Raw genomic sequence first — 15,242 nt, 5'->3', positions numbered from 1 at the left:
ATGTCAAACTCACGGCCATCGAGTCTGGCCATACCCCGTACAACGTCACCTGTCGGTAAATTACCCTCCCTTTCCGAAATACTATCCAACACGGCGCCTCCGCCGTGGACTTTAAGTGCTTTTACAGCATACCTTTCTCAAAACCACTGCCTGGAGACGCTCGAATTCATCCTCGAAGCCGAACGCTACCAAGCTGCCAACACGCAACTCTCGGCCGAAAGTCCAAGATCTGAGCATGCATCAGAAACCATTTGCACATTATGGCAAAAACTCATGCAGACATATATCACACCCTATGGCCCGCGAGAAGTCAACCTTCCGGCCCCAGTACGCGATCGGCTTCTGCGGCTGAACTGCTCGCCAAGTTCCCCACCCCAACCGTCCGAATTGGACGACGCTGTCCGGATTATTCGTGAACTTATGAACGACTCTCTTCTGATGCCCTTCCTCGAGTCCGTCGTCCCCGTTGTCGCCGAGTCCCATAGTCATCACGAAGAATCACATGAGGCACGACAGGGTCGATCGAGGCTTAGGATACCCAAGGATCTTATATCGTCGCGAGAAGATGCATCGCAATCGCAATCACCGAAAACCTCCTTTCTGCCACTGCTCGGTCTCGGCCGCAGTAGTGTAGCTGCGAATCGCTCAACGTCAACGTCGGTCACGGAAGCTGCGGAGACTGATTTGGCAACAGATGAGAGTGGCAGCCCTAATTCGACTCCAGATGCTGAGCCCATGACACCCCCGGTAACCCCACCAACCTCAGACTACACTTTCAGCACATCGCCCAACACATTGCAACGAGCCATTTCCGGAAATAGCTGGAAGAAGATGGGCGCGAGGTTGGGACTGACCCGAAAGAACCGATCAACCCGTCGATCGCAACCCATCAACGTGCCGTCGAGGAGTAACGACGTCAGTGTAACACCTGCGACAAGCCAGCGAAGGGCCGAAGAGTCTCTTTTATGAGAATTAAAGGTCACATCATCACGTGAGACCACCACTGACACCGAGTCAGGCGGTGCAACGCCTATGAATGGCGAGAGCACCACCAGCTCCCCTAAACAGTCGTGGGAGGAACCCCATCCAGGACAGCGACTTCCAATTCCTGTCGGAGCGCTCCCTGGGATGAAGGGGCCCCCTCCCCTGGCTGTCAGTGATGATCGCACGGGTGATGTGGCCGCAAAGGCAGAAAGCACATATTGTAGTGGTAGACATATCATTATTCCACATATTCCGCGGTCCAAGAACCGCAACACGATGCCGAAGCCGTTGGAGATACCAGCAAAGGTCGTCGAGGAGCCTGAAAGCAGGAGCGCCCCTGCTGCTGCGTCGAAACATTTCGACTTTTACGGACCAGTATCTCCGGTACCGGTACCATACTTGCCCTACCCGGCGCCCCAGGTAAAATTGAAAACGTTGTCAGCGACATTGGATACAGACACGGATACGGAGACCGAGAATATCACGTATCTGTTTGAGGACTCGGATCCCGAGCAGTTGAAAACTCGGTCAACCCCATGCCCCAGCGATTTCTCCAATCATCTGGGCATCTCGTTTCAAGATAACGACGGGGATGATTCATCCGTCACGGTTGTTGATTCAGACAGCTACAGCAGAGTCAATTCGGGCGGAGACCTGTACGGCTGGGAAGCGGAACTGGAACGGAAGCTAAATTGTGAATCGAGCCACCTGGATGTTTGCGACTGTATCGATTACGGATGCCGAAAGGGCGGGGGGAAGCGCAATCTACTACACCGGGTATTCAGCATACCGTCCAGCAGGAGATCAAGCACTCGTATCTAGGGGCTATGAGGGAGCTACGATGGCAGTACAAAATTGACGGCGGACGCATTTTTGGCGGGTCAGCCAAGAACGCCCGATGGGTCGCACGAGCACACATTAAAATTACGATTAAGGAACACGTGATAACAAAACATTCATCGGTGTTAAAGGCATGACCTGGGGCGGACGGCTAGGCTACTGGGACGGCGGCGGTCAAAATTCACGAATTGTAATAGACATGGGGATCAATCATTATGGTGGGAGGGGCTTCTTCTCTTTTTTCTCATTCTGCATGGCGCTACGAAACGAGGTTAAAGACGCTTTTGATATCCTTCAACAAGTTCGACATATTCCCCATTCCCACTTATTTTCTCGGGACAGCAGCATCAATTTTGCGAAAAGGAGGTCTTTGGACTGATTGAATGATACATGGAAAAGATCAACATGACACGTACTACTTTGCATGCATTGCGAGGAGCTGGGCGGTCGTTGGGTTGAGAATTACACAAACATGGAGAGCATCAGATGGAGTTGGGGTGGGGGCAGGGGTTTGTTCACATACTGGACTGGGTCGAAGTGGTTATTGGACCAGTCAAAGCATGCCTACGAGCTGTGCTGCACCTGTTAGCCCTCGGAAGTTGGTGTTGAAGCGTATGTGTACTATGTTGGCCAAAGCACTGGCGGTTAGTAATATCTATAGTCAAATAAATTGCGGTTTCAAACCAACAAACGAGACCCGCTGCAATTTCCTGCGCCTTGATATCTGAATAGCCAGGTCACCATGACTCTGCTGCATGGGATTACCCATGGTATGGGTTATGGTACTAAATTACAAGCCAGGGTCTGAGTTGAGATGCATAGATCCAGGTCCAAGAATAAAGCTTTACAGGTTCGCGGTCTGAATTAGTTCCGAATATCCATGCCCGGATCGCACACTCCGAACGAATTGTTGATTAGCGGGATAATGGAATTGAGTTTAAGGCAGGCTGAATCATCAACGTACGCTGAACTTATTCACATAGGAAAGACTGATTCAGGCATGCCGACGGCTATAAGGCGATCCTGGGTCTTCATCCCATCTTTCATGTTAGAAAGACTAGCTAGTCAGTCGTTCTCTGGATGCAGGGCTTAGAAGGTTTGTCTTCTTTTTCAGCTTTAAGCCTTAAATACGAGGTAGGAAGACCACGCTTGGATGACGAACGCCGAATACAGGACGGGTACAGGGGTAGGATGGAAGTTAATGTGGGTGTACGTGTTGATCCAGCGCGCACCCATACTTGTCAAAATGACTATACGGACTTAGACAATGGGGATCCATCCGGCTGCGGCTGTATCGTTTGTCAGGGAATTTCATCGTCACGGCAACTCCTGGTCTAGGGATTCCACAACTCATCAGAATTACTAACTCAGGACACTGGACAGAACATGGCCAGCTTGGGACTTACACGCAGCTTGGAAACTGATGAAGTGATGTTGGTCTCTTGTGCTTTGCTTACTTTAGGCCGGATATGAGCGGAGCATAGTCAGGCTGGGAAGGTGAAGTATCCAGAAACGACTATAGCGAAACGGTGGTGGACGATTCAAATTATTCAGGACGGCATCTTCAACATGGTCAACTCTATCTGCACTGAAAATGAAAGTGGGACACGATCTGGCCAGTTGTGCCTGAGCTCTCTGTTGCTGAGGGTGGTGTCGAGGTGGAACAACAGTACCTTAATGAGAATATGTTGTTATTTCACCAGCCTCTCGGCACAGAGCTAGCTATTGAATAAATGGAAAAAAATCAAAAAAAAAAAATCAGGATCATAGTACGGAATTCAATCCCAAAACTAGGAGAGGAAAAGATCAGCAGGCGGGTGGTATAGTGTCCCAGACGATGTCATACGTACAAGCTTATCGACTACTCCGAAGACACTAAAAAGTACTTGTGTGTTATAACATCTGTAGCAACTATAAACCCCAAAGTCTAGTGTACCTCTTAGAGTCAACGTCATAATCCATTCCATAGATCCTAATTTAAACCCGTGTGTTGTGCTGTATTCACACTCCGATATGATAAGTTAGCTGCTATCTATAGTATAGCATCCTCGCATCTTGTTTATTACTTTCTCAATACGACTGGAGGCGTCTACGCTGTGCCAGATCAGGACGGAAAAAATAGGACTAGCAGCCTTCTCATTCAAGACAGGGGCTTTTGGCGTGTACTCGCCGCTATGCCGCTGTGGCGACGCCCCTGAGACGGCAGAGCACGTAATCCTCTTTTGCGGGCTGTTAGAAGGACCGAGGGAACGATTACGGGCCGCTATCGCACCACGGCCACTATACTCTCGCAGAGACCTCGCAACGGCAACAGGAGAACCAGTAGTTAGTGGGACTATTGTAAGGTGGCTGCTAGGGACGGGTCGGACAGCTTCAAGGCCCAGATAGCATCGATCTTCTCAGGGGGGACTTTGTTGGTAGGTTGAGAATCAACGTAGTATGGTAGTGAACGCAACGCAGTCGCCAATAGGGCGAACTGACGACGCAGCGTATGTATTTAGTCCAGCCATTAGGGCACGGTTTGACATACGGGAGTACTGGTAGAGATACCGGGGGCTTCGAGCCTACGGCGTATTTAATAATAATATCGGCTGGTGTAGTTGGTCACTTCGCTGGTAGATAAGTCCCGATTTGAGCCTCGCCCACTTGGGTCGGTGACGAGTCGCGGGTTCGAATCCCGCAGCTGACACACAAGGGGGTTTAGTCAACCCTTACGGCGCGCTGCCCACCTTGTTGACTTCGCCTACCTAGCGATAATAGGGAGATTGGTGCAGTTTAGGATTACGAGCATCCTAGCCAGTCGACCGTCAAGCACTACGTCGGCGGAATATAACTCGACAGCCGGTCCAGAATTCGAATCGTTAATCCGACCCCTTATCGGACCTCGCCTATCCGATAACGCTCGTCGGCGAACCCGTCCCCTCACGATAGAAGGCGCGCAGCACGCCCTCTCGCCGCGATTCTTGCGAGCGTCTGACCACGTTACGGTCTATCCACTTGAGCGTATGGTTGAGATGTATACGCTCGACGAGAACCCCAATTAGCAGATACTACGACTTGTCGCGACAAAAAAATAGTCGAGCATCTTCTGCACATCAGCAGCATCCCACCCCTGAGGACGAATTTAAGTGCCACATTACCACACTTATCGGTAGTTCAGGCAGGGGTTGTAGCACAGACTTAGGGAGGGACAGGAGGTTTAGTAGTCATTTGGCTACAAGTTTACCTGTATAACCGCCCGACGCGGCTTAAGGGCCCGCTATATCATCTATAGCCCCTTAAGGGAGTACTTGTAGAGGTACCGAGGGTTAACACCTACGGCGTATTTAATATTATTTTAATAATAATAATACTTTCTCAATCGAGAAGGTTTCCTTAAACGGTTTAAAAAAAGCCTCATAAAGCATATTTATGAGCACATGGTATGACTGCAATGTTGAGATATCTTGGCCCCGACATATCTAAGTAGGAATGGGGAGTTTGCCAACACCACGCGCCAGGTGGCGAATCGTGCACATTACCCATCTGAAAGACGATTGCAAATTAAAGCGTCTGATAGGGAACACACATCCTGTAGATGGTTGGGTTTTACGAGCCGCCGCCGTAGGATACGACGAGGACATGAAATGCAAGTTCCAGGGTCGAGCTTGTAGCTAGTGGCCAGAAGATACGCATCCCTGGTAACTTTTTGGCACGGGCAATTTTCCGTTTCTCCGACCGGGCCTAACAAGTCCATCGTCAACTTTCCCTCCTTACTGTTATACTTTCCGATCAGGCCTCTCTTCTAATCGAGGTTCCATGATTCCCCACAGCCCTGACTTATTTGCCTTCATATTAAGAGAAGATAAATATGACCTTCCATGTTTTGTCACAAGTACGTGGGCCTTACTTTATACAGGTTGCGACCTTCTCGTAAGATGTCCTCTAAGAAGAGTTGTCGTAGTAGACATTTCAATCCGCTTACGTTCCTGATAATGTTCCTACGTCATTCCATGAACGGGTTTCGGCGATATGGCGATACGGTTGCTTACCTGTTCCTCCCTACGGATCGAGCTCGTGGCTGGCGTTTAATGGCTTTATGCCTAAATGTTGTCTCGGTGATGTATTAGGACTGCCAAGAAAAGTCATGCGGCGACGATTACACTAGAAATGCGTCTTTATGTTTGAGTTCGAGCACTGACATAACTACATCATCATAAACCCAAACATGGCCACAGGTCACCACACACAGATTACCTTTCAACAGTAGTATAAGTGGCAACGGAGCCTATCTCACCACATGATCAAGTAGTTCAGACGAATTTACGTGCCGTTCGCTGTTGAGTGCCAACGACGGAGATTTGTTAGGCCCACCACGGCCCTCGACTACGAAATGCTCGTAACTAGACTCATGGGCCAAGTTTAACTCTAATGATATGCAACTCAACTTGGGAGCCTGAGTCCCGCATAGAAGAGTGAACCTAAACCGATTATGAATGTGATGCAACCCTTATCCGCCAAACCGTAGTCATGATCCGATGCATATGCTTTAGTCTAGGGGTGGCAAGATCGACCTTAACCAAGTATCTCGGTCGTTTATATCTCCAAGCCATGTCTGCGGCCCCGCAGTATATGCCAAGCCCATCTGCATCATCGTATGACCTGCCATGGACGGACTATGCCGTCATCGCCGGTCGTGACAAGCATCTCTTCAATCCCTTTCCTTTCAGGAGGACATGCAGAGTCGTAGCGCTTGCACCACGTGACGTGATTGACCTCGTATGGGCCGTGTGCATTCGGTTTCGTCGTCTTGATATACCATTGCTTTTTGGGTGTTGCATCATGTCTATTGGTCATGGGTACGTCGCCATCAAGCTCCGCGTTGGCCTCGGCATCAGTTGCATGTCGTTCGCCATTCAATATGCCAGGCCCTGCAGCTTCTTCCTCATATATAGCCAGAATACCATCGCTTCCAGTGCTGGCGACCAGGCCCGAGTCTTGGCTCCACGCCGCCGAGTAAATGTCTCTGGTGTGAGCTTTGGGGAGGATATCGGTACACTCCCATTCGTCCTTCATCGACCTGCGCATAGTATTCGGAATGCTCCTCAATCCGCCCCATGCATACTGTAATTGCGGTTCCTTGTCCTCCTCCTCGTCCTCTTCCTTCAATTCCCACACGCGGATGGTGCAATCAGCGCTCCAACTCATCAGCCGCGGGTATCGCGTGCCCTCCGGTCTGGGCTCCCATGCTATCCCCCAAACTGTGCCTTCGTGTCCCTCGAGTACTGCGACACATACCCACTCCCCATCGCCATCCTCCCTCCATATCCTGACGGTGTTGTCGTAACTTGCACTTGCCAGGCAATCTGGTGCGTACCGACCCTTGTCCCTGCGGTTTGTTTCAGGACACCAGGCCACAGCTTTGACGTCGCCTTCATGCTCGTTCAACACCGCGACCGTCTCCCATTCATCATCCGATTCACTTGCGCCAATATCCTCCCAGATCCAGACTGACTTATCCCGACTGCATGTGGCAAGATACTGACCGCCAGGCGCGAAGGCCACCGACTTGATCTCGGAATCATGTCCCTCTAACACAAGTGTGAACTCCCAGTCCTTGTCTTCCTTATCACTACTGCTGTCGCGTGTCGCGGTGATATCGAGCGCATCAGACGAAGAATGCCCCTCTTCTTCCCAGCGCCAAAGGCCTGCTGTTCGATCGAAGCTTCCCGTTACAAGACATAATTTGTTTGGTGTCGCGTACGGCTTCCATGCTATCGAACGAACGGAGCGCTCGTGGCCGCCACTGAGAGTGCTGTGTGAGGAGAGTGTTGAAAGAGAAAAAATCGTGACGGATTTATGATGTGCTGTCGCTATGAGCGGTGCGTGCGGGTGTGGAATCGATTGCCACGCGCGCTCATACAGGTCGGGTTTGAAATGCGGTAAAGCGAAGAGCTGGATGGTCGAGTTCGAAGACATAGGTGGACATCGCCGATGGGAGGTGGCAGATGCCATATTCACGCTTGAGGGGCCAAGTACCTGTGAAGAATATATATCCACCCACGGCAAGGGCCAAATAGATCTGGCTGAGCGTGGTGCTCAAAGGTATTGCGATGGTAAAACACTCCTAAAACGATACTTAGCCAGGTTTGATATCATCGAAATGTTACCAAAGATGAAGGACAATCTGTCGTTACTGCATTGACAAAAGTTAATTTGCTATCGACCTGCATCACTAATGTATGCGGGGTACTACTTGGATTTCTGGTGTACGCCATCTCGCCTGACCCCCCACCTTCCCGACCGACAACGTTATTTGCAAAAACCGACTAACCCAACAGGTTATCTGAAGCAAGGATATACGCTATTCGGAAACAGTACCACAAAGCTACAATATCTATCGTCTTGAAGTACAAAGTACATAGTATATACCAATTACTGTGCGACATGTCTCCACCTTTTTCCAGCCAAGTTCTCGTGCCGTGATGTTTGCCTCTTATACTCCCCACGAAGCAGATGCGTGTGTATACATTTCATGACTATGCTAAGATACGTGGAATGAGCTCAAGCTCAACAAATTTAATAGCTTTTTCGGTCATCTCGGTCGGGTCGTCCGGGTAGACTGGATTACTGGGCGTACCAATGTGAGTGTTTAATTCACTTTGCTACCGAGGTAAATATAGCTCTATCAAGTCGGGCTGCCACCTGTTGCGAACTAGTAGTGGGATGTGGGAAGAGTAAGAATCCACTAAGGAACGGTTATGGAGTTTGGTTTGCTTTGGGGAGAGCGATTTAGGATCGAGTGGTATAGATATACCATGCGAACATCCATGGATATTCTAGACATCTGGTAGGAATACATGAAAACCCCGGGTTTCCTGTAGTACCAGGCTGGGCATGATTGAGACACTGTATCGTTGCAAAGCTGTAGTTTAGTCCTAATTAATACTCGGTGTATAATATGTATATCGAGAACAGCACTTGTAGCAAAATCATTATTGATGAGTTGGAGTGTTAAGGGGATCAGAAGCCATGCCTTCCTTAATGGCAGGTTTTGCCCATTCGCTTCTTGTACTAAAATGGTCCTCTGGCTGTAAAATACCAGACTCGTAATGTGATAGCAAGGAAGATTGCAGCATGTCCCAGTTTATCATGCATGAAGTTGGACCTCACCTTTATAAACTGTTTGGTGGGACTGCTAGAAGAGAGATACTACAGCTGGGTAGATGCGTTGAATCGATGGACTCATGAGGGTGACGGAGTTTGGGGCTCAGGCAGGTAAGACATCTATCAGTGGTCCAGTCGAAGACGTCTATTAGATATCGTAGATCTCATCCGAGCCCTGATTCCAAAATTGTAAGATACTAGACGCTAATGTTTGCGAGATTACGTACAGGCGTTAGCCCATCCCATTGTATCGAGCGTTACAAGCTTCGACGAACAGCTGAAGATCTTCATCTGGCGTGCTCCAGCAAAATCAAGAATTTTTCGTATCGCAGAGACCTTACCAGAGCTGAGCCTTAGCTGGGAATGCCAGAGGAAGTCTGGAAGACACCATACTTCCACGAGAAAGCTGCCCATGCTGCCGTAAATTTCGCCACCATTCTCATCGTAGCGGTAGCCGCACTGGTAGAGGTAAGAAATTATCCAGAGCACCAGGGTTGTCATTTTCAGTTATAGTATCCAACCGTACGCTACCAATCCGTCGGAACGTGCGGGTCGCCTGGCCGTTACACGATTTTAAATAGGATTGGCAGTTGGAATTGCTCGTCATCTTCAGACGAAGCAGGCAAAGAATCTGAAACAGTGGCGTTCGAACTTGAATGCTTAGTGTTGACGACCAATTGCAACTAAAGGGAGGATTTCAGCGTCAACTACAATCCCTCGAGCGGAGCCGCAGGAGTAGCATTCTCCTTGAGAACGCCGCGGCTACTTGCCGTCGCATATTCAGGATCCCGGCTTTTCTTCTTCTTTCAAAGATCCAGAGCAACACAAAAAAACACTCGCCGGAGTAGCATCTCCTCAATGTTGGTCTGGCAGTTACATACGTGGCGCGCTGCAATGAGACAGACATCTGCCATGAGGCACGCCACGTGAAGGCCTTTGAAGGCTTAAGGTTTCCTTGGTTGCTTTGCCCAAGATGATCCAGGAGCTGCAAGTACCGGCACGGTGCGACGCCACCGAGATCTGGCCAATAAGTGGCACAAACCTGCTATCATATTATCTTTACTCATTACTTAAGTACCAAAGAACGATTCTCCAACCTTCGCCAACCACTACAGCAAAGTATTCATTACTAGCGGATTGAATCGGACTGTGTCGACAAAACAACTTGACGTCGATGGCAAATCAAGCGTTTGGGGCTGAACTTGGTTAGCTGTCGTGAAACCTTTCTGGTGATATCTAGTGATAAGTGGCGATAGCTAGCCTGAGGTGCTGATGGCGTCTGGGCACTAGTTACGGGAGCTGAGTTGATCGGTAATACTTGTTCAATGCAGCATATTTGCTTCCCATAGTCCAATCATGGCCATTGGTGTATATTGCTTTAACATGACAGATCTACCTGATCCTGGTCAAGATCGTGACTGATTCCAAGTTCTGCTCCTATGTTCGGCCTAACGCTTTGTATCTCGACCTGCACAGGCTGCACAGGGAACTGGACGTCTGAGAACCTACCTCGCACCTATAGATGGGCAATGGGGAAATGATATTGGAGGTCGAAGCAATTGCTAAAACCCAGAAATAGCCACCAGTTAGAAACCGATTACTTTCGATGTTGTACGCGACGGTCCAAGACATGAGGCTTGAAACTAGTCTCATCGAGATTCGGCACTAATGAGAAGTGCCAGCCCGTTGCCTGCGAGGCAGGAAGCAAGGGAGGACCTGGATACGTCGTGCTTGGGCATGCCTTATTGGTGTATCTTGTAGCAGTGGATAGAGATGCCGACGTCAGGCACTCAACGGATTGCTTCTCGTGCTGGAGGCTCCCACGATCTATGGAATTCATAACACCAACTTCCCAACGGGTGCAATGACTTGTAGTAAAAGCTCCGCAGCTAAATATGTACAGAGCTCTGTCAGAAATCTCCGATATCTCGTAGCGGCCGACAGTCCGATCAAGACTAGAATCTTGCATACGCACTTGCCGACGACCGATGCTCACTAGCAAAGTGCTTGGCACCAGACTTGGTGTTTAGCCCGTGTCCTTCTGATACTCTCTTGGATCTCATTAATCCCGGACCCCCTTCGCATCTTGCTCCCCCTTGGCATCCTGTTCCCATCATTTTCTGAGCGAATAGGCTCACGGTTGATCCTGTTTCTTCGAAGTCTAGAAGCAGGCTTGGACAGCACCATCCCGGCTTCCCCGTCGTCCAACCCTACACGCAGCTTATCTGGGGCTGGATCAGCACACCGTCGCAGATCCTGGTGGTCAGGTGACATATGAATGTTGATGATATACCATAGCGGGCCGAAAGTGAGCGTTGACCTGAATCTTCTAGAGGAACTCGGTCCGCCCTTACATACCCTCTCCTCCTTACTGTGCAATATCATATTGGATCTTGGACGATGATCGACTGAGAAAACATCAGCAATTCTATACGCCCATCGGTCCCAGTATCACCAGAAAGCCCTGTTCTCGCTCGGAGCAACCGTTCGAAATGTCTTCGCCGGAAGACTTATTCCTGCAGTATGAGGGGAATATTGTCCCGCGCTCATTCAACGGTGGCTTCGTCGCGCTGAGCTACATCATATCCCTCATCGGGGCGGCTTCGACACTCGAGCTGATCAACAGGAGAACTTCACGCAATGGCCTGTCCAACCACGTTATCCTGGTCAGCGCGGCCGTAACAATGGGCGGAATCTCGATTTGGTGTATGCACTTTATTGGCAACAGGGCCATCGACTTGGCGCATGGAGAGGCCGAACTTCAGATCGTATACTCGAGCGGCTTCACTGCGTTGTCGTTCTTCATGCCCATCTTGGTACTGCTCACTGCTTTCGTCGCCGTCGGGACAAACAACAAAGTCTCCTGGTGGCGAATCGCCCTTGGAGGTACGATCGCTGGTGGTGCCATCTGCGGTATGCATTACCTGGTGAGTTGTCCAGGCCTTTTTTCTTTCTTTCTCCCATTGAGGGCGGGTCAGAAGGAGACATGACTGACTCTTCACTACGAGCAGGGTAATGCCTCGATTGACAACTATTCCTGCATTTACAACACGGTTAACATTGTCGGTGCAGCTTTGATCGCCGTAGCTGCGAGTATTGTGGCGCTATCGTTGTTCTTCGTCTTCAGGGCATCCTGGACTAATTCGTGGTGGAAAAGGGGTTTGTCTGCCGTCGTGCTGGCTGGTGCTGTCTCAGGGATGCACTGGTGTGCTTCGACTGGGACTCATTATCGGCTCATACGCCTAAATTTTGGACAGAACCAGCTCACTCGCAATACGACCTTCGTTGTGGTCATCTGCCTGTCCGTGGCTGCCGCGTTGATCATGGCGGGTGTTGCCATGTACTCTACCCACGTCAGGAGGCATTACGCTCATAAGGCACAGCAGGTCGTTCTCGCTGCTGCTGTGTTTGATCAACATGGCCGCATCCTCGTTAACCCGGATGGACTATTGCCCTGCGAGAAGATCACAGATACCTACATCGAGAAGACACCAAGTGACTTGTTTAATATCGCCCACCCTCTCTTCCATTGGATGTTTCAGGCGTCTCGAAACTGGAATGGACTGACGAGCATAATTAATGGCATGGGGAACCACCTTGCACATCTCCCTCGAAGCGGTCGAGATGCGAAGGTTCGACTCATCGACGAAAACGGCCAGCTCATTGAAAATTACGACATCATCTTCCGTGAGCTCTTCTGTCTCGCGGCCGTGAACTTGGCAGACAGGATGAAGGAACACATTTCGAATGTCGGTACGCTGTGGGACGAGATTCTCCCCACGGGAGCTGGGGGGTCGTTTCGGCGGACGGACGACTTGACGCAGAGAAATCGTCGTAGCACACAGATTTTGGGACCGGAAGAAGATGACTTTGCTGAAAAAGGAGAGGTTTGGAAAGCCAAGCAGCAAGAATACGGCCGGGGATCTCTCATGTTTCTGGTACGTCGTCTGGAGATAACGCGTAACGTTGAACGGCTTGAAGCTGCAGGCTTCCGATTCGCCGACATCAACCAGGTGTGTGGAATTATTGGATCCAGCATGCAAATCAAGACGAGGAATCTTGGCGGCAAGCTGAACGACATGGCTAGATACGCCGAAGAGAACAACATGATGGAGCCCGGTGTGCATTTGGGCTTTTTTGGCGTAAGAGCGAGGGTCGGTGCCGGTTTTGACATTCTGGTCAGGCGAGAGGCCAGGAACCTGATTCCTTCGTTGCAAATGCCACTTGAGCGCCTCGAATTATGGCAGATCGATTTCCTACGTCAACTGGATCATGTAGACGTGCCGTCGCTATGCCAAAAGCTGGAAGCTACCAAGAAGCAGTCCCCACGAGAAATGCTCTTCGCTTCTCAGCTGTACGACACAGTGGAGGCTCTTCGCGCATGGATAGACAACCCAATTATCGACGAGGCGGTGCTAACAGCCAAGGTGGTGCGAGTCCCCTGCCGAGCCCGGGCCGGGACGTCCTCAGCCACCACCTGCACCTTGATTACTCTTCACATGGTGATTCCGATCCACGTCAACATGCAAAGTCCCAAGTGCGACTTCATCCCGTTGAGCTTCTTCAAGGTGCATCAGTTGGTGTACAAGAATTCTCCTCAGCATGCGGCATTCTCCCGTTCGGTACACCGTGATATTGCCCCCATCGTCAACGCTGTGCCACTCAGTGTCCCGACACTAGGTCATGACAGTACAAGAAACTCGTTTCGATCAACCCGCCTCGAAGCTGGCGCCTTCAACCACGCCTTCAAGCGCTGGAGCCGGCCAAGCACGGCGACATATTCTGTCGATGAAGACGGCAATCCGATTCCGACAGAGTTCGGCCACAAATCGAGTACAGGATCCAATCACTCGAGCTCGACGCTGAAGCTGTGGAATGGGAGCCGTAGCGAACCGCGCTCGCCGACCCACGAGTCGACGTCTTCGCGGTTCATAGCAGCCCATCCACAATCCAGCTTCGGCGGTATCATGGTCTCGCAAGAAATCCAGGTTGAAGTCCAGGAAGCGGACGAAAACCAGTCGCAGTGTGGTGCGCCATCGGCGTTAAACCGGTTGTCAACGCAAGGCAAGCCCGGGGTGGATCGGTTGACAGTCGTGACGACAGAGCGCAGGAAGACACAATTGCCAGGTGCAGTGATTGAGATGAAGTCCATGCCGGAAGGCCGAGAGGAGATCCACAGTGGCCCAACATTGGGATCTGCGGTGGTTGAAAGCGAGAAATTCGTCGACGTGACCACCTTCGTGGATGAGCTGTTTACTGTTTGTGTTGATGGGAGGTAAGCCACTCTTTATATATATTATATATTTTTCACAGACGCCGGGCCACCGCTGTTTGTGTTGAGGAAAACAAACTTTGGCAGATGATGATGTTAGATACTTTGGTTTAGAGACAATACCCTTGGTACATAGAAACGCGGCATGGTTGGCTGCATAAATAAATTGTAGTGGCTTGATAGAGAAAATTCAATGTACACTTTGAACATAGCTCTCCGTACAACCGTTGATAATACTCCGTCCTCCTCTGCAGTCGCTTCTGTCCACAACTTTGCTTGGTGTTTGCCTCCATGCAATAACGTTAAACCCCGAACCCAGTCGCGCCTTCTCCATTTGTTCCAGGACTTCTGGGCAGAATCGAATTGCAGGCCCAGACCTCCGGTCAAACTTCGGGAATTCGTTATAGGAACGACTATTCCAGGCCAGACCGTGAACCTGTTTTATACCCCACCAGAGTGATTCAATGGAACTGTTGAGGACTCCATGACGCCAGTATTATGTACAGATGCATGTCTTGTGACCATCTCGTGATGGGTCGAAACGAGGCACCAAAGACCCCATGTCACGCAGAGAACCACCGAATACTCCGCAATGACATGTTGAGTCGGATTAATAACAGGTTGGTGGAAGAAATATGGTCCCTTTGCTCCAGTATTGCTCCAAAAGTCTTGGGGGAACATGGATTCTGCCGGGCTGTGAGGTGCTGCGCTGGGGTAGAATTGGCCCCCTGAATTGCGAAAGCGCCGCGTTTATGGGGCTCAGGCCAAGCTCAAGCGTGGGGATGAATTTGATAGTCATGACCGGACCGATACTTGCTCCCACATGCGCGCGGACACGCCTTCGTTTGACCACATGTCGCGGCGATTAGATTTAGCAAAAATGAAGAGAGATCCTACCAGCTTATTTCTGCACACTTCATGCTCTTTCTCACTACGTAGAATAGGAAGGATACGACGAGTAGGACGCGAAAGTATGGGCTCGTGTACATTCTGCATTCCC

General features: G+C 50.3%; 3 protein-coding genes across 3 annotated transcripts; 2 read left to right on the top strand and 1 right to left on the bottom strand.

Annotated features, from left to right (window-relative positions):
- BCR38DRAFT_458001 (RGS domain-containing protein) lies at positions 1 to 969 on the top strand (the record flags this gene model as incomplete). Its single annotated transcript, XM_040862106.1, has 1 exon — positions 1 to 969. The coding sequence occupies one exon, from the start codon at positions 1 to 3 to the stop codon at positions 967 to 969; it is 969 nt and encodes a 322-aa protein (XP_040715658.1).
- Positions 970 to 6,032: 5,063 nt separating this feature from the next.
- Positions 6,033 to 8,014, bottom strand: BCR38DRAFT_434395 (WD40-repeat-containing domain protein). The gene has a single exon (XM_040860305.1). It carries the CDS (start codon positions 7,816 to 7,818, stop codon positions 6,454 to 6,456), a length of 1,365 nt encoding a protein of 454 aa, XP_040715657.1. The 5' UTR covers positions 7,819 to 8,014; the 3' UTR covers positions 6,033 to 6,453.
- A 3,448-nt stretch (positions 8,015 to 11,462) lies between these two features.
- Positions 11,463 to 14,249, top strand: BCR38DRAFT_392843 (uncharacterized protein; the record flags this gene model as incomplete). The annotated part of the gene is made up of 2 exons (XM_040857586.1): positions 11,463 to 11,897; positions 11,982 to 14,249. The coding sequence occupies 2 exons, from the start codon at positions 11,463 to 11,465 to the stop codon at positions 14,247 to 14,249; spliced, it is 2,703 nt and encodes a 900-aa protein (XP_040715656.1).
- Between the last annotated feature and the right edge of the window lie 993 nt (positions 14,250 to 15,242).

Source organism: Pseudomassariella vexata (assembly GCF_002105095.1).
Source record: "Pseudomassariella vexata strain CBS 129021 chromosome Unknown BCR38scaffold_7, whole genome shotgun sequence".
Taxonomy (NCBI): Eukaryota; Fungi; Ascomycota; class Sordariomycetes; order Amphisphaeriales; family Pseudomassariaceae; genus Pseudomassariella; species Pseudomassariella vexata.
This window is presented reverse-complemented; position numbering and strand designations above follow the sequence as displayed.

Bases quoted from the DNA above. Each gene is read 5' to 3' on its own strand.
- BCR38DRAFT_434395 (XM_040860305.1), bottom strand. From the start codon at position 7,818: ATGGCATCTGCCACCTCCCATCGGCGATGTCCACCTATGTCTTCGAAC.